Source organism: Dipodomys spectabilis, unplaced genomic scaffold, assembly GCF_019054845.1.
Source record: "Dipodomys spectabilis isolate Male_0828 unplaced genomic scaffold, ASM1905484v1 ptg000178l, whole genome shotgun sequence".
Lineage (NCBI taxonomy): Eukaryota > Metazoa > Chordata > Mammalia > Rodentia > Heteromyidae > Dipodomys > Dipodomys spectabilis.
Window position 1 is genome coordinate 12,710,528 of NW_024870855.1, and position 24,840 is coordinate 12,735,367.

The following is a 24,840-nucleotide window of genomic DNA, read 5'->3' on the forward strand; positions in this document are numbered from 1 at the left end:
TGGGAAACACCTTTTAAAACTCAGCAGTGTCTTCTGCATGGATAGTCAATAGGACTTTTTTAAGGCATCCTAAAAACTGCAAAGTCTATAGATTTAACCTATTGGATATGCTGAATATAACTGTCACCCGCAGACACTGCGTGCTAGGTTGAATAGCTATAGTGAAGATGGTGACCTATTCATCCATCCTCTGTTTCAGATGTAGCGCTCAGGTCCCAGCTGTCCTTTATAGACAGGGTCTTCCATTTGTATTGCGTTTGTCCTGGAGAGAGGAGTTGATCTTAAATCCTCTAGTGACTCATGGGGCTAAGGGGCCGTTGCCTTGATGAATCTGGCTGTTTCTGTTTTCATTTAAGAATTTAGGAGTCAGGGGCATTCTGACTTATGAGAGTCTCATGATCTCCAGTCACCAGTTACTGCCTTGCTTCCCTTGTACAAATCTCTATGGAGCACTGTGCACCAGCACAGGGCCAGGCCCCTGCCTTTGGCAGCAGGAAGACCAGGCAGAGGCTGTGGCTCCTGCCATGTTGGGTATTAGGCCTCAGCCAACTCTTGTGTGGTCACATAGAGTCTTGCCGGCCAGGAAGCATGAAGTTCCAGGGGCTTTGTCTCATAGCCCAAGTTCTGAACCACCTCTTCTACCAGTGATGGTCATATACACGTATACACCACATACACACACGTATACACACATATGCATACAATATACACACATAGACACACACCCCCATATACACATATACACACGTGCACACATACATACACACAGACATACATAGATACACACATTCATATACACATATACCATATAAATATACATATATACATCCACAATACACATATACACATACGCACACCCATGTACACACAGACACATCCACATCCACACACATATACACTGTGCACATACACATACATACATACATAGACATACACATTCACACACATATACATCTACATATATACATGCACACATACACATACACACATGCAGGCATATACATATACACATATACACATGCAATATGCACCGGTGGACACATCACATGCGTATGAACACATGTACACATATATACACACATCCACACACATGGCAAAGCAAGGAGACAGTTTACGCAAGGTGGCTAGGGAGCTCGTGGTCATCATATTCAGGGTTCAGTATGGGAGTTCCCAGTGAGGACAGGGCACTGATGTCAGGGACCTCAGAGATGGTGACTGGGCAGATTCTTGGAACAGATCCACACGTGTATGAGATCCCATCTTATAATTTTAAGTTTGTGTATGAGATGTGATCCATATACATGAAGGTCAGATGAAAGACATGTGTTTCAGCTGTATGGGTGCTTCAGTTTGGTTGAAACTGGACTGACGCCTGGGAAGAAGGGCCTAACTGCACACTGACCCTACTTACACCAAGGGCGGAATGTCCATTTGAGGCCCAGGGCAGGAGGGGGCACGGAGGTGGAGACAGAGCTCCTGGGTATTTTCAGGGCGTGACTAGGAGAGGGGGCTGATTCCACTCTTGGCTGAAACTGACGGCATGCACAGTGCAGCAGTTCATCTGATGAATGCAATCCTTGAACCCTTGTTTTAAGTCAGTGAGTTTTTTAAATAGAAAGAGATAAGGAAGGAAGTCAAGATGTGAGCCAATTGAGTCAGAAATTAAAACAGAAACTCAGGTGTGATGTAATTGAAGCTGGCAGAAGGGAAAAGTGGTGGTGTTGTTTGTTCAAGTTTTTCATGTGGTGTCTACTAAGACCATGGAGGCCCAGACCCAAGTTAACCTTGAAAGGACATTTGGAGGTGGAATTATCAAAAGCAGCAAGTCCTAATTCTTCTTACTGCCGACAGAAGGCCCTCATCTTTACGTTTATTATCAGCAGTAGGTAGTTTGGGCCCCAAGGAAAAACAGTTCTTCTCTGCAATCCATATGGTCCTCCAAGCCTCTCTGTTTGACTGGATCTTGTCAACACTTCAAGTCTTCCAGCAATTTCTTTCACACCCTGTACGCATCACTGTACGCATCCCATTCAAGCATCCCACTAGATCAGTGAATGTGACCCCCCCCAAATCAGTCCTGGAACTTCCCAAAGGAATACTAGGCAGATTCACAAATGAATCCCACAGCAGATGGTCAGATTTGGATATTTGCATGTTTTACAGACATTAGCATTCTTGAGGTAGTTATGCATTGAAAAAGAATTCCAGTAAATTATGGGGAAGGCAGTATCTGATTTAGTGAAAGTCAAAATGGTAGAAAACCTTAAAAAAAAATGCTGTCTTCCCAAACTCCAGGGTTCAGCTTCCATAACCATTAACAAATTATTTGCCAAGTAGATTTCACTCTTAATAGATTCGCCTATGTTTTAATTACTTTCCTAAATGAATGCTGTTGAGCGAAGTTTTTGAAAGCTGTCTCTCTTTAATCTTGTCTATCTCATTACTGCATTGAGCAGACTCATTCTTCTTATGTGACAAAGAATCACTGAGACCTTTCCTCTTGGAATTGATGGTCCCTCTATATAGTAATCCACTGTTTCAGATTTTTTTTTCTAACTAGACTTTGGATATTATGTAGGAGCAATGTCCATCAATTGGGAAGGACAGGTGTGAAGCTTTGCTTTGAGGCATTTTGGGTGCCATTTCTTTTCCCTGCTCATTCTGTGGACCTGGGTGAAGCATTGCTTACGGCGTCAGCCAGCTATTTAAATACCAGTGTCAGTGTCTTTTTCCTGCTGCTTTCCCATGGCAGCTCCAATTGACATTGGTTGAAACCTAGACTAAGTGACATGCTCTTGGTGTAGGTGGGTTGGTGGTTCTGCCCAGCAGAGAACAACTACCTCTGTACAAATGCTTTTGTACCCCACGATGATTAAAGTAAAGATAAATTCAAAATGAGATGCAAACAAAATATGAAGACCCAGGGAAAGGAATCGTCATCATAAAGACTTCGTGGGAAGGCAGACACTACAAAAAAGATTTAATGTAGAAGCCCAAAGAGGGGCTGGTAAAGTTTACTTGGCTTTCTTCATTTGAATCAAGCAGATGCAGCTGCTAGGAGACATGAGGAAAAACCCACAAGAAGAGAAGCCAGTGGTTTTGAGTTGGAGGGGAGAAAGAAATGGTGTGAAGAGAGCAAACGTGCAATGTAGGAACTAAAATGCATCTTCACAAGCAGAATGCCAATGATTGGACAACAGGCTTGAGGACACTATCTTGGGAGGGTAGAATGGAAAGGGCAAGAAAACATAGTAGGAGGGGCTGGGAAGGTGGCTCAGTGGTACAGCGCTTGTCTTGCATGCAGGAGGCCCTGGGTTCGATTCCTCAGCACCACATAAGCAAAAAGAAAAAAACTGGAAGAGGCGCTGTGGCTCAAGTGGTAGAGCACTAGCCTTGAGCTGAAGAGTTGAGGAACAGCACCCAGACCCAGAGTTCAGGCTCCACGACCAGACCCCCCCCCCAAAAAAAAAGAAATGTAAAATTCAGTACAAGTGACCTACAATTGAATATATATGGACAAGCTCTTTGAATGACAAAGCCAAGCAGAACTGTTTGTCTATAAAAGAAAAAAAAAAGCACCAGACCAAATTCCCAATTATTTTCTATTGTGTCTGATAAGTATGTTCAGGGCTTAATGAAAATTGAGCCACTCTGTACCTTAGCTGTGGTTTATGTGTGTCCCATTAGCCAATGTGCTGCTCTTGGAAAGAATTTTTCTTTCTTTTTTTTTTTTTGGTCTTCATTCTCAGCCTCTGGATAGCTAAGATTATAGGCGTAAGCCACCAGTGCCTGGCTCATTAATATTTTTATATTGATTACAGGCAGCAATATTTTGGGCTTCGTGGATTAAAGAGAATGTATTATTGAAACTAATATCATTTGTATTTGCTTTAGTAATGTAGGTACTAGGAAATTTAAATTAACACACATAGCTTGCATCTGTTACATCGAGCAGGAGTGACCTAGATTATAAATGATTTTGTTTAAGAACTGCTGAGTACCTAACTCTGGTAACTGGGAAAGACTTTGGTGATTGGAGGCCAGCCTTGCCAAATTTAGTGTTAGATTATAGCTGTAAAAACCAGCTACAAGAAAGCAAAAGGGTCTGCAGCTATGGCTCAAGTGGTAGAGAGAGTGCTTGCTTAGAAAGCATAAGGTACTGAGTTCAATCCCCAGTACCACAAAGAATAAAAAGTGTTAAGAGTTCATGGAAGAGCCAGACTGTTAAAAAATGAATTACATGAATGGCTATTATATATGATTTTCTGATTAATTTGAGAGAGCAAGAAGAAAGCTTTTAAAAGAAGAGTAAAGAAAACTTATAAAAGTTTCCAGGACAAAAGCTTTGAAAGAAACAAAAATCATTTATACGAGGAACTGAGAATATGATTTTAACCACTCAGTAAGGATAAGCAAAAAGAGAAATAATGAGGTCTTGAACTATCAGACACAGGTACAAAACTAGTGTGTTATCTGTTTTTCTCTGCTCTTACAAAATGCCTGAGGTAATTGACTTAGAAGGAGGAAAAATCTGCTTTATCCTGTGGTTTCAGAGGTGGCAGTGTGTGGTGGTTGGTTCCATTGCTTTTGGGCTGTGGTGAAGTAGAACGTCATGGCGGCAGGCAAAGGCTAATCACGTTGTGGCATCTGGGAAACAAGGAGACAGGAGGAAGGGCCTAGAGGCCTGGGGGGAAAGGCTGCTTTATAAAGGCCTTCCCTAAAAATTATATTAAGTGAAGTAAGCCAGGGCCAAAGAAACATAGGTCCCATGGGTTCCCTTATTTGCAATAACTAGTATATGTCTGAGACAAGCAGAAAAGGTCAGATAAGTTGATGTTAGGCGAAATGAACCCCAAGATAAGGACTCAAATGCTTTTTCTTTCTTGCTATTGTTTCTAATGTATTTATAAGATGATTTCTTTGTTGCTTTGTATGTCCCTCTCCAACAGTATAACCTCTGTTTTCAGTGTATTTGATGTTGGTATAATTGGGGAGGGGAAGGGAAAAAACAAATTGTCTAAATGGGATACAGGTGGATCCATTGCAACAATGAGATGTACAAGATGCTATGTTGAAAAATGAACTTGCCGGGCGCTGGTGGCTCACGCCTGTAATCCTAGCTACTCAGGAGGCTGAGATCTGAGGATCGTGGTTCAAAGCCAGCCCGGGCAGGAGAGACCGTGAGACTCCTATCTCCAATAAATCACCATAAAACCGGAAGTGGCGCTGTAGCTCAAGTGGTAGAGCGCTCGCCTTGAGCTGAAGAGCTGAGGGACAGTGCCCAGGCCCAGAGTTCAAGCCCCATGACTGACAAAAAAAAAAAAAAGAAAAAAGAAAAAAAGAAAAATGAACTTTACAACTTTGGGGGGGGCGGATTTGAGGGCAGAGATGGTAAGGGAAACAAAGGAGGAGGCAGCAATGCTTGATAAGAAATGTACTCATTACCTTGCTTATGTAATTGTAACCCCTCTGTATGGTATTTTCACAATAAAAACACTTATTAATAATAAAAAAAAAGAAAAAAAAGAAAGGCCTTCCCTAGTGACTTCCATTCATTCACCCAGGAGCGCTTCAGTGGATGTATCCACTGATGAAGTTAATGGTCCAGACACCCACCAGCCGACTATCTCTGAGCCTTTATCACGTGAGCCTTACAGAGACATTTGTAGATAGAAATTATATCTTGATACTGAAAAGCAGATACAGCTCACCATATTGTGATGTAGTCATACATATGCACACATGCACGTGCACATGTGTGTGCACACGTACACACACATTAAACAGGAGAACTCAGAAATAAACTGTAATACCTTTAAGAATTCAGCATAGTCATCCCAGATCGAATGGTTTCTTATATTTTGATGAGGAAGCCAGCCCTTGTGCCCTACAGTGTACAAAATATGGAGGCAAAGTTTTGTATCTCTTCAAAATTGCAGGAGAAAGAATTCCTGACAAGCTACTACAAGTGAGAATTAGTATATTGAAAATAATAGAACAGATGCCACATGACTGAATTCAGCAATTATTAATACTTAATCTTCCATATTGTCACTACTGGTGGGTTTTAGTAAGCATCAAGGTTCTTTTTTTTTTTTTTTTGGTCCAGTCGTGGGGCCTGAACTCTGGGCCTGGGCGCTGTCCCTCAGCTCTTCAGCTCAAGGCCAGTGCTCTACCACTTGAGCCACAGCGCCACTTCCGGCTTTTTTCTTTTTGCTTATGTGGTGCTGAGGAATCGAACCCAGGGCCTCATGCATGCAAGGCAAGCGCTCTACCACTGAGCCACCTTCCCAGCCCCAGCATCAAGGTTCTTATCTGGGTTTGTTTCATTCCTTCTGGTTCCTGTGTATTCTGGTCCACTTGGGGTTTAGGAGCCTCCTTCTAAACCTGAAGAGTCCTGTGCCTCCTCCTCAGGCCACAGCTATTTTGGGAACCATCGAGATTTTTTTTTTTTAAAATCTCTATTCTGGTGAGTTAAATCACTTTTTTTCGCTGTGATTTGCTGGACTTTAAATTCTTAGCCTTCTGCCAGTGGAGTCTTTGTAGGTTTTCATCCAGAACTGAGTGGAAAAATCACTTGAATATTGGAATAGCCACACCGTGAAGCAAACCTATCATTATTTCTGATTTTGCTACTTCTTCCCTTGTTTTCTTGCAACGAAGCTATAGTTACCTCTGATCTCATACTTCTCAGATCCTTTTCTAGCCATGGCCTGAAGTTACTTCTGATTTCAATGCCCCCCACTCCTTTCTTTGCTTCCTTGTCTTTTCTCAACCCACTACATTTACCTGACCTTATTCATCCCTGTTTCCCATGGCAGAACTTCCTTTTTGAGCTGCAGAACTTCCTTTTCTGAAGCTCGAACTGTTCTAGCAAGGGACAGGGCAGGGTCCAGCCTCTTCCTCCTCAGACTAGGGGACTAGGGTTTCTTATCTCTTTCCAGCGTGTGGATCATTCTGCTTGGGCTCTGCCAGGTGCAGGACATTCTGCCTGATCTGCCTAGCACACATTTGCTGGCTACGGGCACGTGGTGTGCTGTGTCACACAGTGCTCTGGGTTAGGGGTGAACAATCTGCTGTTTTCCAATTCTGTGATCTCTTGAAGCCTTCGTGTCTGAGTGCTCATTACTGTTTGAGTGAAAATAGTAAGAAGAAGAATTGAGTGACACTTGCTTGGAAGGCTTGATTTGGTGATTATGTAGGTAACCCAGGTTGAGGCATCACTGCAGTGCCCAGGATGTAGAAAGCACAGTGCTGTCACATGATTGGAGGGTGAGGGTTTGGGGGAGGGGAATGACCAAACCTACTCAGAGGCACAGATGCCACCAGCCAAGTTGATGGACTTTATCATTGGTCTCAAGGCTTAAGGTTTATGGGGGATGTGAAAAGTTGTCTTTGTGAAGACAGAAAGGAGGAATGTTATGGCAGGGACAGAGGGAAGAGTGAGGGGAGGAAAGTGCAGCAGGCATTGAATTCTGAGTAAGTGTGGGAGGTGGGAGTGGTGGTGGTGGTGGAGGGGGTGGGGAGGGAGCGGGCAGGGAAGCAGATGAATGGAGGGGCTGGGCAATCTGGTTCCTCCTGGCATCTGAGCCGCATTGCTTTTTGTTCCCTGAAGCTTAGTTTACCTATGGTTCCCCTCATGGGTTTTTTTTTTTTTTTGCTATTATTGAAAAAGACCAGTGTGACTCTCTCAGTGTCCGTGTTTTTGCCTCTATTTAGTCAGAAGCATTTCATGCTTGCGAAATAAGCTTAAAATAAACCAGCGCAGGGGACTTTTTAGTTTTCACGTTGTCAGAGAAGACCTTTCCAATCTCCCCGGAGAGTATCCCGCCCCCCCCCCCCCCCCCATTCATATAGGATCAGAGGAAGAGTTCTTTCCCACTCTCTCCCAGAGAGAATTTGCTCTAAAAGATTCACCCCAGGTTGAGTTGGGATGATAAGGCAATGGGTTCTGCATTGCCCTCTGAGGTATGAATGAGTGGCAGTCTGGATGCCGCTGTTTTTAAGTCTGCAGGCCTACAAAGACACTGTGTACAGGCACCTCTCCAGCCTGGTTTCATTTATTCTGGCCACACCATTTTCTCTGTTTCTGCCCTCGGAATTCTCCAATGGTGTGGAAATTATCCCGTGCTTGTGAATAGACCAGAAAAGCTAAAGAGTTCATCCTGGTGGGGTTCTTCTTGCTGGTGGTCATGCCAGCTAGCAGTAGATGCTGTTTCTCCCACTGCTCAGAGGAGTTGTGGGAATATTCCTGCACTGGAGACCCCAGTAGAGCCAACTTGGCTTACCTCCCTCTGTAGGTGTCTGACTGACACTAGACATGGACACTTATAAATACCAAGAGAAGGGGACACACAAGCCATGGGGGAGGTCAGGCAGGGGCACACTAAGATGGGTTCAACAGTTAGGGAGAAAGTAGGAGGCCTGCTGAGCAAGAGCTAATCAGAACCATTCCGGTGGGCTCCAGGATGTCCCCGGCTCTCTCATAGTAGACTTTGTCTACTATGGGATTAGGGCAGGTAGATAATGACCCAGAATGTGTGAGGTGGGGGAGGGTCTGTCATTTCTGGATTTCTTGATTTGTATTCGAATCTCTTCTTGCTCATATTTCTGCTGTTTGAAAAGTAGTTCATCATTTACTAAATAGTTCAGTCATCAAGCATCTCCTCAAGGCTTGCCAAATACAATCACGGGTCCGCACAGATATTGCCCTTCATATCTGATACCACTGGATTTTGTGGCATCTCCCCCCCACCCCTCTCCCATCTGCTGGTTTTCTTTTCCAGAAAGTGAGATCTCTGGTCCCAGCAGCCCCCTTATGACTACTAATTACATCACACACAGGTTATATCACACACATGCAATATGATTTAGAGTTACTGTGTCCTGACCCAGCAGTAGAAAACCAAGCTCTTCATAGAACTCAGAGTGGATGAAGATGTTCTCCGTTACTAACTTCGTACATTTGTGTGGCACGTGTCTTATGAATGATGAACCAAGACTGACAATGATTGCTAGCTGAGGTCCAAACATTGCTCAGATTTCTTTAGATTTTACCAAACATATTTCTGCATCCAAGACATCATGTACACTCAGTCCTCACATAGAGTCCATGTTTGCTCAGTCACCACCTAAGTGTCCGTATATACTCACTCATCATGTAAGAGTCTGTGCATGCTCAGTCATCATGTAAGAGGCTGCTGTTGGCTGATGACAAAGCACAACGTTGACAGAAGCTAGGAGTGTGCAGATCCATTGGGTTGTACATTTGGATGAGGGAGATGGCTGGGCTGTCAGTGTGATGTGCCATTGTTGGCACTGACTTGGCTCGCTGGGCTAATCCCATTCTGTTCTCCAGCCCCATTCCCTCTGGATGTTGGTCTCTCACATGAATCTCCTGTTGAAGTATTTGTAGGGCGCATGCATCCGGGCTCCTTGGTGAGCAGTGACGCTTAGAAATGGGTTCCTTTTGTGGGATGTCTCTATAGAATCCTGAGACCTGGCCTCTGGCTAGTCTGGGCCCCAGGAGAGGCTGGTGTGGAGTCTGGACATTGGCTGGGGACTCACCACAATTCTTTTTCCCTCTCCCTTAGGGTCAAAGTCACAGAACTGCCTGTGGAACTCGCTCATCGATGGGCTCACAGGGAACACCAAGGAGAAAGCCCGGCCTGCCATCGTTCATGACCCCCGGCCCCCAGAGGAGATCCTGGCTGATGAGCTGCCACCGCTGGACAGCCCAGAGGCCTTGGTGAAGACGTCGTTCAGGTTTGGCGAGAAACCCAGTTGATTCCTTCTTATGAGCCAGGGAATTGTTCCATGCAACCATATTATAATGAGTGACTTCTTTTGTAAAGTAGAATCAGAGTCAATGTGAGCTGGGCTGCGGGTGCAGCTCCTGAAGTTAAGTTGCTGTTGGTATTTCAGTGGTATTGGCCTTTGAATGCTAGGATTGCCCGATGTTGGCAATTTGAGTCACATTAATAAGCTTTTGCTCCAAAGGAGATGATATAGACAGATAAATGCACAGGAAATATAGGGCATATTTCATCCATCTCTGGGTCTTCTGTGGTTGGGATTCTGGTACTGAGAGATGAATGGATGACTGAAATGAACTAAGAAATTTCCATCTGTGTTGGCTGCTGATACTCTGTTATCTTTTAGTTTTGTGCTGGTCCTGGGGCTTCAACTCAGAGCCCGGAGGCTGTACTTGAGCTTCTTTTGCTCAAGGTTTGTGCTTTACCTCATCTGCTCCACTTCTGGCATTTTAGTGGTTAGTTGGAAATAAGAGTCTCATAGAGTTTTCTGCCCAGGCTGGCCTTGAACTTCGATCCTCAGATCTCAGCCTCCTGGGTAGCTAGGATGACAGGCGTGAACCACTGGTGTGCAGCTTACTGGGAAGCTTTTTGTGTAGATGGAACTGCAATGAATTCTGACAAGGAGAGGGAATAGTAACTGTGGTGGCAACGTTGTTGAGGCAGAATTGCAGGCAATTGCGTTTCCTGTTTGCAGAACAGGTTTGGCTACTGCATTATGAGGTTCTACATGAAATGAAGTCCACTCACCTGTAGGACGACTGGACAGCTAGTGGTTTTCGTGGCCATGGAACCAGTCTCATAGTGTCCTCCTTGTGATCTTTCTACTTCTCCTGGGTTCTTGGTCTTCCCCAGTGAACAGCTAGAAAGAGGCGCTCACAGAAAGAATGTCATACTCCTAGTCCTATGTTACCCACAACATTGAAATATCCCTAAACAATGCTGACTCCAGATGTCACAGACCCAGGAGGAAAATTCACAGTGGCCTCCAGGGCTTGGAGACCTCAGGTGAGAATGGAAGATGGTTCTTCTGACCACTAGGGGGCAGGTGTTCCTCTGCGGAGGTTGGAGACTTGGGCCCTTCTCTCCAACTGCGCAATCCTGGCCCTCTCAGCCACCCTGCCCTGCAAGTGCGTGTGCATATTCAGTCGGGGGATTTGTGTATGGGATTGTTAACACGCTACATGTCTTAGTTGGCTCAGAAACTGTCACTGTTTGTCACTGTCTCCCAGCTCCGAGTGGGGCTGGCCATGACATTGAAGACACAGGGTGAGTAACAGCTTTGGGTACTCCATTTCCTCCCTCCCATGCAGACCTAGGCCTTGGGGATGGAGGCTCAGGACACCCAGCCTTCAGCTCTCACTCTCAAACAAGGCCCAAATGGCATTAGACCTGAAGGGAAAAATTATTAGGAAGTCTTTTCTTGGACATGTTCTCTTGAGCTACTCCTACTGGCCTCCAGCTTGAGGATCAGCCCCTATCCTGCTCTGCTTCCTGTCACCTGCCAAGACCCAGCCCCTACCCTGGCCACAGACAGACAGACAGACAGACAGACACTGGGAGAGGTCCTGCAGTCCCAGAAGCCACAGCAGGTGGTGTTGTGCACTGACTCCCACTTTTCCTGCTTCCCCAATTTATTAGCGGGTAGAGGATTTGTCCTTGTTATTTAGCAGGGACTGGATTCCACAGACATTGTGGCATGGGGTCACAGCCTGGAGAAGAGCAGGAACATGGAGCTTTTTAATTGTCTTTGCAAGGAACTCATCTTCCTTGGGAGATACCTCACATTTGAAGTCAACGAGGAGCCTCACATGTGGGCAGTGCTTTTGAGCCTCCTATGCTTAATCTCTATTCCTTCTCTTCCCTCCAACTGCACCCCTTTTCTTTTCAGACTGTGTCTAGACTGGCCTTGAACTGACTCTCCTCCTGCCTTAGCCTCCTGAGCTCTGGGTTGCAGGTGTACACCACTATATTTGGCTTGATTTAGTTACTTTGAGTGAAATATTCATTCTGGTGTCCTCTCTCCTCCTCATGATGGTGTCTGTGTTTGTGAGGCTCTGGTGGCCCCTGAGGTAGAGTTCCCTGCTACCTCCTGCTGGCAGGTGGGCTAGGGCCTCGCTTGTCTGCCTTGGCCTCCCTCTCCCCAGGCAGTGCCCAGGACCCACCTACGAGTCTGTATCAGATGGTCCAGGCTTCAGCCCTGATTCCTTCCTCACCACATCAGCTCACTGCAAATTCCCCAGTTGTGATGCCAGGTGAGAGCTGGGGTTTGGTTGGAGGAGCTTGTGGGAGATTCTGGGGCCTGCCCAAACCACACAGGCCTTAAGGGACCACGGGGAAATAAAAAAGCCTGCTCCCTTCCCCTCTCTTGGCCTCCACTGCAGCCTCCCCTAGGGGGAGTGGGTGCAGCAGAGAGAAGAGTTCCACAACCTCCCTGATCTCATACCATTCTTCTCCTTCTCAGGCTGCCAGCCAGAGGCTGCATCTAGGACTTCCCACATCTTCTGCTTTATCATCATCATCTTCTCCTCAATTCCCCCTCTTCCCCGATACTAGGCCTGGGGCTAAGTCTCAATGGAGGATGAAGTAGAGACAGATTGGCCTAGTGGCATGGGACTCCTTGCTGGGAGATGTCTCAGAGCTACCATATGTCACCCCAGAAGCTTTCCGCCATGAATGACATCACTGCCTTTGCTTTGTGGGGAAATTGAGATGCCTTAAATAAGAATTGAGTCATCGTTATCACTGCCACCCTCTCCCCGCAAGACATGCTCTATGAAACACCAAGGACACCAATCTGGATATTCCCTGATTAGTGACTGATCCCTTCCAAAGCTCCTGCTCCCATTATCCATCACCCCATTATCTACCACCCCATTATCCACCACCCCCATTATCCACCCCCATTATCCATCATCCCCATTATCTACTGTCCCATTATCCACCTCCCCCATTATCCACTTCCCCCGTTATCCACCACCCCCATTATCCACCTTTGAGGAGGTAGAAAGGTGACTATATATCATATATATCATATGACTATATATCACAAATATGACTATATAATCATACTTGGGAAAATATATATCTAGATATTTGATAAATATTGAGATACATCTAGATAAACATATGTCTAAAGATAAAAAATATATATCTAGGTACATATTTTCCTCCACTAAGTTATAGAATTAGGAGTTAATTTCTCCTATGCATCTAGCACCCAAATGAAGACATCCTGAATCATCTTGGAGCTGGACAGCTGCAAAGAGGCCTGATCGCCTGTGGGACTTTGGGGCCTAGAGGAAGGCAGGGAGAGTTTGGGAGGAACCGGTGAGAATGGATTGGAACGGAGCCCATACTGTAAATGACTTCTAAATGCTTGAGCAGTTAAGGGTCATTGGAAGAGGGCTCTGTTATCTGTACACTGTTTATTGATTACTGCTAAGTGTGTTGGCAGTTGGGCAGGGCAAATTGCCTCTAGGTTCTGAGCTGCTAGGTTGGGTTAGCTCTGCTATTTGCAAGAATGTTGCAGACACACGTGTCCTCCTTAGAAGAGGTGATGATCACTTGGGCACAGGCAGAGAGCTTCAAGAACTTTAAAGCAGATGTTCTGCAGCCCACCCAGAGCATCACTCACTTTGCTAAGTCACACATGGGAAGTCGTGACGCAAGCAGCAAGATTGGCCTCAGGATCGGAAACTATACTTGGCTTCGCTGTCTTCACTCTCTGAAAATAGCTCAGGGTTTGAATAAGGAAAGTTAAATGTGTAGATGCTGGGGTTATAATTGTTTACTTAGGTGTTTGTATAATGTCCTACTCATTATTTTATCCTTAAATATGGCTGCCCAAGTCAGGGTTGTGTTTCTGTGGTTGTTAAATCTTCCAGGACAGCAGGTAATCCAGTGATAATATGTAACTCTAGGCAGTTACAGGGATTATAGTAAAGAAATGATTTTGCATCTGTTTGGGTTTTCCTTTTGCAAAGAAAACTATTTTGATAATATTTAAATGTCTATAATCACTGCAAGGCTCATGAAACCAATCACTACCTGCTATTTAGAATCACTTTTTGTCATTTGCTACACTTGCTGTAGATCTAGCATTTTACCTCTTTATCTCCTTTTCCTGAACCTCTGACTCTAAGCTCTCGGCGGCATAACCTGTCAGATTTCACTTGAGTCTCTTCAGAACAAATAATCACTGTCAGGAAGCTCAATGTTTATTTAATGCTGTTAGCTAGGTACATAGTCATGTTCAGATTTCACCCAGTTCCCCTTCCTAGCATCCTCCTCTTCTGTTCAGGCTCTAGGACATGGAGGTGTCATGATGTGGATTTACCCTCCTTGTTGCTCATCTTCCCTTTGTCTCTTAGATGTTGCATCCCAAGGCACACAGTACTATTTTGTTGTGCAGAAGCTTCTGAGTTTTGCTTTATCTGATTGCACTGCCTTGTGAATCCTCATGTCTCCTGTTTTATCAAAAATACATGACATGGCCCTTTGCCATGCAACCATAAGGAGGAATATAGTAGAGGAAGAAGATGGTGGGTGTGTCCTAGTACATGGATAGTGGTGTGTCCTAGTACATGGATGGTGGTATGTCCTAGAACATGGACAATGGATGTGTCCTAGTACATGGATGATGGATGTGTCCCAGTATGTAGATGATAGTGTGTCCTAGTATGATGGTGTATCCTAGCATGTGGATGATGGTATGTCTTAGTACGTGGATGGTGGGTGTGTCCTAGCACATGGACACATAGTACTGTGGATGCTGACTTTGGGCATTGGTTGTTTTCCCCTAATTTACCTGTGGCAAAAGAGCCTTCTTCCTGTCCCCCTTCTATGATGAGGGGATATAGTGTGAGCTACTCTGAGACTCAAATCCCCTTTTTCTTAACAAACAGGCAAAGGGTCTAGTATCACTTGCTGATCCTTATAACTGACTCTTGTTATGGCCTCCCTGACTTACTGGGGGTACTTGATATGGTCAAGAGCTCTTCCTTTTGCTCCCTCCCTGCTTCATTTCAGAATCTGTGTGGATTCTGATTTCTTCTTTCAGATCAAAGAACCCCATTTTATTTACCTTTTCTGCAGATAATGGGCACCCAGACAGCCTGTTGCAGAGGTCAGAGGTCAGGAGTTTTAGCACAGCCTTTGATGCCCATCTGTCCGCTGATTTTGGACAAGTTGGTATAAGAATGGGATCAACAGTATGTGCTTCACAATTATTATGAAAATGAGGTACAGTGCTATAGGACATAAAACACAGGCTAGAGGCGTGGCTTGACTGGTAGAACACCAGCATAAGACATAAGGTACTCTTTTAAGTTATTACTGGTGGCAATTGTGTAAAAGTTACAGGGCAGGTATTATTAGTATTGCCCACCTATCATGAATGATCCCTGGAAATCACCGTCAGCATCCTTGTGAACCATTCTCGGGTTGCACAATGAAGTACAGTGAATGTGTAGACATCAAAGAACAGGCCTTAACCGTGAGCACAGAAGCTTAGTTCAGGTAGGAAGCTGTCCCTCTCCTTGCCTCCCAGACCTTGCTGCCTGAAGACTGTCTTCCTCCAATCTACCCACAGCCTGCCACCACTTGTGTCTTTGGAGAATAAAGAGACTTAATCATTTAATACCCTCCAGTAGCTCTCCATCGCCTCAGTACTGGGAGACAGCGTGGAACCGAAGTAATTTATTACTACCAATAATTAGTGAGCTGAAGTCTGTGAATAATTTATTCTCTTTTTGTTTCACCCTTCAAGATTCTCTGTGCCATGGCCACCTCATGGGGGAGGGTAGGGATGGAATGAAAGCCAAGTGTGGAAAGTGGCGGACGGCTGGGCGTGCCCAGGGTGGTCCCACCCTTCATTGTGCTGTGGGAGGATGATGAGGAACCATGAAGTCCAGCGCCCTCTGTGTGTCGTAGAGATCTGGGGTCTGGGGCCCGCTTTGCACTGATTCTTCTAGTCATTCTCTAGTCATTCTCTAGTCATTCTTGCTCTAGTCATTCTCATCTCATGCTCAGTTCTGGCTGTACCCAGGGAAGGGACGTTTATTTCTTACCCACAATGCATCATTCCTTACTGCGGTCACAATAGCCTGGCATCTCTTTGGACCAATTCTGTTCTTTTACTCTTTAGACCAGAAGGTTTGGGTGAGGTTGGCCCTACCTCTACCACACAGCAGGGCACTGTGTGTGTGTCCCAGAGTGGATCAGCAGAGGAATGGGACTCCCTCAGCCACAGCGACTGGCTGGAGATAGGCAGTCAGTAGCCACGAGTACTGGGAATTCCTGGGGAAGAGGTACTGTGTCTGCTTAGGCTGCTGAGCTGGTAGGATGTGCAGTCAGGATATGAGCTGCTGTTCTGTGTAGCTGGCATCTAGAGGAGTCTCTTGATTTTATGAGCCAAGATAGTGCCTGCCTGCTTGCCCATCTGCCTGCCTGCCTGCCTGTCTGTCTGTATTGCTGGAGTACATCATTGTGAGTTTCTTTTCTGTTACTTTCAATCAGAAGCCCTGATTGGTCTTGTTGCCCAGACAACAGCAAGGCTTTGCACATCTGTTACTTTTGCTCATGTCCTGGAATGTCCATCTCCATCTTTCAACCCAGCATGTCTCTGTCCATTTGTCTAGGCTCAGGTCAGATGTTCTTAAAGCACCTTTGCATCCATCCTGGGCAGAATGTGTTTCTTCTCTCTGTCCTGTCAACACAGGCTCAAGAGTGAGCTACACTCAGTAGTGCAGGAGAATTTCCCCTCATTTATGGGATCTTCACTTCAGCACTTCTTATTTCAGTGTAAATCTGTAACACTTCACACCATTTCTGTGATAAACATTATATATTTGTTGAGCTGAATGTAGCAGAAAAAGAGAATCAAGGAAGGAGAGAAGCAAAGAAAAAGAAGCAATAAAACCCGTATCGGGCTGTTTAAAATGTGTCTTAAGGGTGGGCTTTGGGTAAAGGCAGGTGGGAAGGACGTGTTGAATAACAACTTAAACCCAGTTAATCTCTTCTTCTGGGAACTTTGTACACTTGACAGCTGCAAAATTGAGGCAGCCCCTGGCCAGGAGGAATTTCACAAAACTCGTGGGATGGTAAAGAGGGAGACTCAGCCATGACTCCAGTTCTATCTGAGGAGCAGAAATCACGCCATGCCTCGAGCAGCACGGGGCACCAGGTTCTGGATCTTCTGGGGCCCCTGCCCTCCCCACATTCCTAGTTCTGGTTGTCCCGGCTGGGCTGCAGTGGTAGTTTTCCCATCCTTATGTGGGTTAGCGTGGCCCTATGATTCTGCTCTGTGTATCATGCCTTGGCTAACAAAGCTTAAGTACGTGAGGAATTGCTTCAAAGTCTTGCTAATTTGCCCCATGCTACAACAGAGCTTGAGCCTCTTTCCAGACTCACTTTCAATGCTCTCCTTCCCGCCATACTTCAGGTATTGGCCTGCCTGTGCTGACCGTATCCTTGCCTGGATTGACTTGTTCCCTCAGGTGTCCATTGCTTGTGCTGACCGTGTCCTTGTGAGGACTGACTTATTCGGTTAGGGAGATGCCTCAGCTGGAAAAAGTAACAAATACAAATTGTTCCTGTGTCAACATTTAGGAATTGTCATCCTAAACTAATTGTCAAGGGATCTGTGTGAACTGGGATTCATGATACACGGCGCTTGCATTTGCAATGTGAGTTTAAATGGAGTTGTGTTTGGTTTAGTTAGTGCCTGCTCATTTGTAACAGAAGAGCCTCCAGTTTAGGTATTCAGGAAGTGATAGCCCCTGATCTTGCTATTTCCTCTCTTGTCTTGGGAGCCCGAGCTCTGAGTTCTATACCCTTACCAGCCAGAAGATGAGGAAAGCAAGAAGTAGTAAGTCGTGTCTTGGGTGGAGCTTTGAAGAGAGAATGCTAGTTCATCTGCATTTGGATGATCTAAATGAGTTTGGATGATTTAATAATCTACGGAATTTTTTAATGATAATCACTTTATATTGGAATATCCCTTTCACGTTTGCTACCTCTTTTAATCTTTTACAACAATCCCGTAAAGACTTGCACTGTCCCCATCTTTCAGACAGGAAAAGACTAGATTATGACTCTGTGGTACCTTCGGCCGGGGTAATTTTTTTTTCTAAATAAAATAAAAAATTGGCTTAAGGCAGTTCTCACTGAACACACACAGCATAGGCTTCAAAAGAGCATTAAGTCGAGTTTGAACTGAGGACTCCCCATGGGGAGTTCTTCGTATTTCCTCAGGCTGCCTCTCCTTGTTCTCCACTCTACCTTTGTACTTTGGTTCATTGCTACAAATGGCAATGATGCACTCTCACTGAAGTTGACAAACCCAAAGCCAATGCACTTGGTTCATAAGTAATCACACGAGAAATAAGAGGTGTGATCAGCAAGGACAGGCTTTCCTCATCAACAGAGATGCAAACACTTAGGGAATGGATGAAAACCTCTTGTTACTATAGCAACCCCTCCATGTCCACTCTGGGATGGCGGTAAAGTGGGTTGCAGAGTGGGAAGCGAGGTGAAGTCCCTGGACAGACACAACTCTTCTCTCTCACATAGTCTATTAAGGTTCCCAACAGGAAACATTCTTTCAAGGAGGGAGACAAGATTTGAATATGTCACACAGAATTGGAAAACGGACATTGGAACAGAGCACGATGGTGCTGTTTTTTCATTACTTAATGTGAGGACAAACAGCCTTGGTCACTGGCCACCTCTCTGCTTTTGCAGGGGACGGGAGCTGGGACAGCTGGCTGGGAGGCCATCTCTCCCTGGATTCATTATTCCATCTGTGGGTCTTTACTCCGCAGTAGCTACTATTAGTCCTTTCCTAGACAACATCCAGACTGCTCCTGAGTCGTGGTGACATTTAAACAAAGCATATGACATGCACTCATTTGATCATGCCTCCCTGAAAATGGAGCATAAACTCAGGATGCCTCCAGCCCAGCTGATGTTTCTCTTGCTGGAGCGTCAGAGGGAAGTGGTAGGCTGGGGTGTGTCTTGGTTTATTTTTAGAGTGCTGAGATTGCTTGCTACACATCTTTGCTTGCAGTGTGAAGCCAGGCTCCTGGATACACACCATGATTCATAATGCAAACCGTGCTGAGCCGTTCACAGCATCTCCATTTCACAGCAGCACTGTGATGTTCTCATGCCTCATCTGGGCCATAGCGTGCAAGAATGAAATGAATGATGCATGAATGAGTGTCTGCATGAATGGACATACAGGTGACTCTGGGAGTTAGAGGTGAATATAGAAAGGTGATACAATGCTAGCTTAAAGAGGAAGTCTCGTGGGTATGATTGCTTTCTTGTTTTCTATTAAGAACGGCTAATGCTAAACAACACAAAACTACTCACAATTAAACAAGTGAACTCTGTGTGTCTTTCACATGAAAGCAACGGCTTTGAAAGGAGTGAGATGTCTGAGCCTCTTCCAGGCCCCCTTGTCCTCTGTAATTACAGTGCCATGGAGAGGTATCTTAACATGGATGGAGCTGATGTTATATCCATGTGGATAGCATTTTGGTAGCTCTGGTCTTGGCCTTTGTTGATGGAAGCCTGTTTTGACCTTGGTCTCTTGAGAGATTGATGTTCATTTCTTAGCCAGAAGGAGCTTGAAATCCAAGAGTGAGTGGATCATATGAAGCTATTTTGATCATTTGTTCCTGTGAACTTACCATAATACACCAGCACTTTTAACCCCATGGTGGAGATGATTATAATGTTCTGTGGCAGTCTGCTGAGGTCTTCAGTCAGGAGGATAGATGGGACCTTTTTATGTTGAGAAGTACCTGTGACAATATTTGTAGTGGCTTTCTCAGTGATGGTTTAAATGGCACAGTTGTAAGAGCACCTACATAGTCTCTCAGTTTCATTGGTGAGTATTTTTTGCATGAAGCATTTTTATTTACTTTATTTATTTTATTTTTTATTATTTTTGTCATTGTGGGGCCTGAACTCTGTGCCTGGGTGCTGTCCCTCAGCTCTTCAGCTCAAGGCTAGCGCTCTACCACTTGAGCCACAGCGCCACTTCTGGCTTTTTCTGCATATGTGGTGCTGAGGAATCAAACTCAGGGCCTCATGCATGCAAGGCAAGCACTCTACCACTGAGCCACCTTCCCAGCCCTATATAAAGCATTTTTATGGGTATGTTTTTACATATGGATAATGTACTGACCTGAACCATTCCCTCTACTACTCTTCCTCATCTTCTGTACCCCTTTTCAAACAGTTTTTATTTGTTTACTGGGTTTTACTATTTTATTTTCATACATTCATACAAAGTACTTTGATCACGCCTTCCCTACTGCTTCCCCAGCGCTTCCTGTTTTACACTTACTCTCTCAATATCAATTGCACATTTAAGAGAGAATTAATTAATTAATACACAAAAACCAAAGTAATTTATTAACAAATCCTTCTTTCCCCCACAAAGTATGTATATAACACTTGTCTTGCCCAACCCCCAAAAACAATTTCATTCAACTCCCCACATAATTTCATTCTTCTCTATGGCTGAATAATACTTGGTTATGCATATAGCATTTTGTTTATCACAGTGTTACACATTGTGATACATATGTTTTAAATGGCAGCTCCTTCCCTCTTTGCCCATTTACTTCCTTACAATTAAGTTTCTAGATGTGAAGAAGCCTTCCATGCAGTAGGAACACATGGTTCCTTCTAGATGGTGGGCCACAGGCCACAATCTAGACCATAAGACCATTTAATAATCCATGCCAACCTCATGGTCCAGAAACACCATGGTTATTTCCATGCACCTCTTACAACGGAACAGTGAAGTTGAACCTTATGGGCCATTTGGAGTTCTTTGTGTCTCTTGACACTATACATTTACTTATGCAGTTGTGAGCATAATGACATTACCCAATTTCAATGTCACATACAGTGGTATCATTTCCCTCACCTGCTGTGTGCTTTTCATTTTGCTGCTGTGAGGTTGAAATTTAGGGATTCTTTCTGAGTCAAATTTTCTCTGTTTTTGATTTTTAAAAGTTTGTTTTTTTAAAAGTTATTTTCAAGTAGTTGTATGAAGGGGTTTCAATTCAACATGTCAGTTTGTGTGTGTGCCACGCATCTTGATCAATGTCGCTCTTTTCACTATCCCCCGATCTGTCGCATCCCCTCAGGTTACCTGGCCCATTTTCAGGTGTGTAGACTGAGTTTTAGGACTGTGCTCTCTCACTATTTCCTTGTCCATTCTTCCCTCCCACTCATTCTGCTAAGACATGTTTCAGCTTTCTGGTATTCATTTCATTGAACTGTATTCATTGTTCAAGAACGTTACCATGTGGGGATCCTTCCCTGTGCGTACTTTAGACAGCTAGATTGTGCATATATGTACACAGCCCTGCATGTGTGTTCATACATGTTTATATTGTGGATTTAGCTTCCACCTAGGATCCGCTCATACTTGTGAAATATTTCCTACTGGTGTTACTAGTTCTCTAAGCTATCATCATGTGGTTCCAGTTTTTCCTCCATGACTATTGGCACACTGGGGTTTATGTTGGTGTCTTGCCACAAAAGATAGGCAGCAACTCATTTTTATTAAATTAGTACTTATGGAGCTGTATCAACTCTTAAAATTCACCTCAAATATAACCTTTCATGTGCCACATTCTGAGGCGTCATTCAGTTCACAGCACTAGCTATGATTGGGGAAGAATTCCAAGAATCCTCTTTTGGGGGGCTCCCTCTCTTTGGGGAGGCTCTCTCTACTAAATCATTCAAGCATCTTGTCTCACTCACTTCCTGCTTTTCCTCCATGGTGGTCACCTTCTGCCCTTCATCCACTCTGGTGGACACCTGGGCCTGTGTCAGCCAGGCTTTAATTCTCACCTGTCCTGATGAAACCCAGAGACCTCTTCCCCACCCACAGCAGGCTTGACTATGAGGGTGCCAGGCAACTCCACTTTCTCTTTCCTACCTTGAATGCCCTAGGCTCTGGCACTGAGCCCTTGAGGGAGGCCTCTGTCCCACCGAATGTGTTCTGCCATCCTCTGGTGAGCACTGTGCTCCTGGTCCTTCCCTGAAGGGACAGAGGAGACAGATTAGTCCTCATGGACATAGTCAAGCTCCCTCCCTCTTGAGAGGAGCAGGAGAAACACAGCTCGAACAATGAGTTCACAATGCACCTCTTCAACTCCCCTCAAATTAAAAGCGTGATTCCAGTTTAATTTCCGTTACTCTCTTCCAGCATGTCGTAGTTATTCGGGAAGGAGAGGGGGCATGGATTCTCAGCACTCCCGACGACAAAGTTTGTCATGAGAACTGTACCAGATTGGTGAAAAGACAAAGGACCAGAATTAGGAAGGAAGGGGGTATATCACTCCAGGTCTCGACACACACAAACAAGTTTCCGCATATTTGATGAATTGGCCAGTTGCTTTCATTCAACATTTTCTCCTTGACCTTAAAAACAAAATCCCTTTGATGGGTTAGAAGAAAGAAGAGTTGAGCATGTCAAGAGACGTGGAATTTTTAAGGCTGTTTTTCTGCTGAGAGGCTGCTGAAGGAATACCAAGCCAAGGGAGTGGTTTCTGTCCTTTGTGCCACCCCCTTTGAGGAGCCAGAAGCAGAGAGTTTTCACGCATGCAGTTGACAGCATCTTCCCTGTGCAGTTCAGGGAAGCCACTGTGCAGCGGGAGGAGCTAACGGCAGGAGGAGTGAATGCTGCCCTTGAACGTGTCCAGAGATATCACTGGAGCACTGGGAAGAGATGGCTCTGTGGCGATAGAAGGTGCCAGCTGTATGGTTCCATTAACTCTGCAATCCTGAGCAATGGTCCAGTAGGAGCACAATCACCTCACCTCATGGTGTGTGGACCAGGCCTTAGGCTTCCTGACCCCCTCCCTCTCCTGTCCCCCCTCCTCACCCCCCAGCCTCCTAAGGTGACTGCACTGTCTTTGTTTCCCAGCTCTATTCCTTTCACCCCAGGTGGTCGAAGCAGGAGAGGAAAGTCCAGGTGGCAGAATAGTTCTGGCACTCTCTCTTTTACTATTCTACATATGTATAGAAGATTATGAGCGGGCCCCCTGCTGTTTAGGTGGGTCATTAAGGTGTTTACTTGGCATAAATCTGACAGACCTCCACCTGCATCCTGCCTGTGCAGTGGTTTTCAGCAGAGGCAGCAGGGATGCGCTCCATGGCTCCTTCCCTGAGGACAGCGGTGCAGTTGTCTTATGAGCTCATTTGGGGGCATCTGTTGGCAATGAGACAGACACAGCTCTGTGCTGGGAGGGAGAAAGGCACATGAACCCTCCTACAAATGGAGTAATGTATGTGAATCCCACAGCCAAGCACATGCAGAAATGAAAGAGGAAATGAGTTGGCTGATGCTAATCAAAGGATCAACTGGCATTTTATGGCACCCTGCAGTCTGTGTCAAGGCAAAGGTCACAGGCAAGGACAATTTTGCATCCAGATTCATGCTTTACTTAGGTAGTTTGAGGCCACATCTCAGCCACAGGGAGAAGCCTGAATAGGAGAATAGAGGTCCAGGCTGGCCCTGGCAAAAAGTAACCTATTTCAAAAAAGAGTAGCTTAAGTGACAGAGATCCTTCTAGTAAGTATGAGGATCTGAATTCAAACCCCAATACTGCTTCATCTCCTCCCCAAGAAAAAATGAAAAAGAACTCCTCAAGGACTGTTAAGAAATGAGAAGGAATTGGTAGAGTTTGAATAGGGAACTCTGTACTTCCCACCCTGCTCAGATTTAGTTTAGACCAGTGACTCTCTGGCTGGGGCACAGCTTTACCTCCCAGAGGTATTAGGATATGTCTAGAGACATCTGGGCTGTCCCACACCTGTAGTATACAGCACACCTCCAACCCAAAATGCTGAGGACCTGAGACCTGGCTTAGAGGTAGTAGTTGGGCTCAAGGTGATGTTTTAAGCAAAAATAGCATATACTTAAAACTAATGAATGACAATAATGTAAAGCAAGCTGGGTGCTGATAGCTCACGCCTGCAGTCCTAGCTACCAAGGAGGCCGAGATCTGAGGATCAAGGGTGGAAGCCAGCCAGAGCAGGAAAATCCATGAGATTTTTATCTCCAATTAACCACCCAAAAAAGCCAGAACCAAAGCTATGACTCAAGTGGTAGAATGCTAACCTTCAGTAAAATAGCTCAGGGATAGTGCCCAGGCCCCGAGTTCAAACCCTTGGACTGACAAGCAAACAAATAAAAAAGCAACCTATCCAGGTTGTGGGTACTTGGCGGGGAGGGGTAGTGGAGAGGATGAGGGAGGGTGAATATTTAAAGTATTTAAAACATTTGGGGTAGATGTGTGAGAATAGAAGGACTGAGCTTGCTGAGATTGGTTTGGGAATGGAGGTGGGGAGTCTGATCAAGGTGGCATTGTATGCTTCTATAGAGATGTCAAAAGGAAACACCTTTGTACAACTAATTGATGCCAACAGAAATGTGGAGAAATTATTAACAGACCCCCCCAACAACTAAATATAAAAATTAGAAATGGAACCCACAGTATTTGAATCTTTCCCTTCCACCCGAGATCTACATCAAACATGTCCTCCCATCCATCTGCGTGTTATGAGGCCCACGTGTGAGCCTTTCTATGGTGAAGCTTTGCCACAGTTTAAATATCCCCGATTTTCAAATATTTGGTTTTCTTTTCTGCTGTCACAAACATCCCTGGGAGGAGACTTCTCACACATACATATTTATGTGTTTTGTTCATTCTGCAACTTGGTGACTCACCCTGAGCCTGAAGCGGACAGGGCGTCAGTAAAAGTCCCTCCCGGCTGGGCTGAGCTGTTCTCTCTCTGCACCCACAGAGCCGGCAGGACTGCGGCCAGTTCCTCTGACTGCCAGGCCTATTTTACCTCCAGTCCTGCAGCGAAGTCCAGATGACTCAGAAAATGGAGTGCCAGAGGGAGGCTGAGTGGAGCAAGGCAGGAAAGCTTAGCTCAGGAGCCGGGTGCAGCACTGAGAGACTTGGATAACCCCACTTGCAGGCCT

General features: G+C 45.1%; 1 protein-coding gene across 6 annotated transcripts in view; it reads left to right on the forward strand.

Annotated features, from left to right (window-relative positions):
- Pde1c (phosphodiesterase 1C) overlaps positions 1 to 24,840 on the forward strand; it is a 253,566-nt gene that overhangs the window by 47,286 nt on the left and 181,440 nt on the right. For all 6 annotated transcript variants that reach the window (XR_006149805.1, XM_042695103.1, XM_042695104.1 and 3 more), the window contains exon 3: positions 9,594 to 9,765. Coding sequence is in view for 5 of the 6 variants with exons in the window: in XM_042695103.1 (XP_042551037.1) it covers positions 9,594 to 9,765 (172 nt within the window). In the remaining variant the exon portion in view is untranslated. The remainder of the gene's footprint in view (positions 1 to 9,593; positions 9,766 to 24,840) is intronic.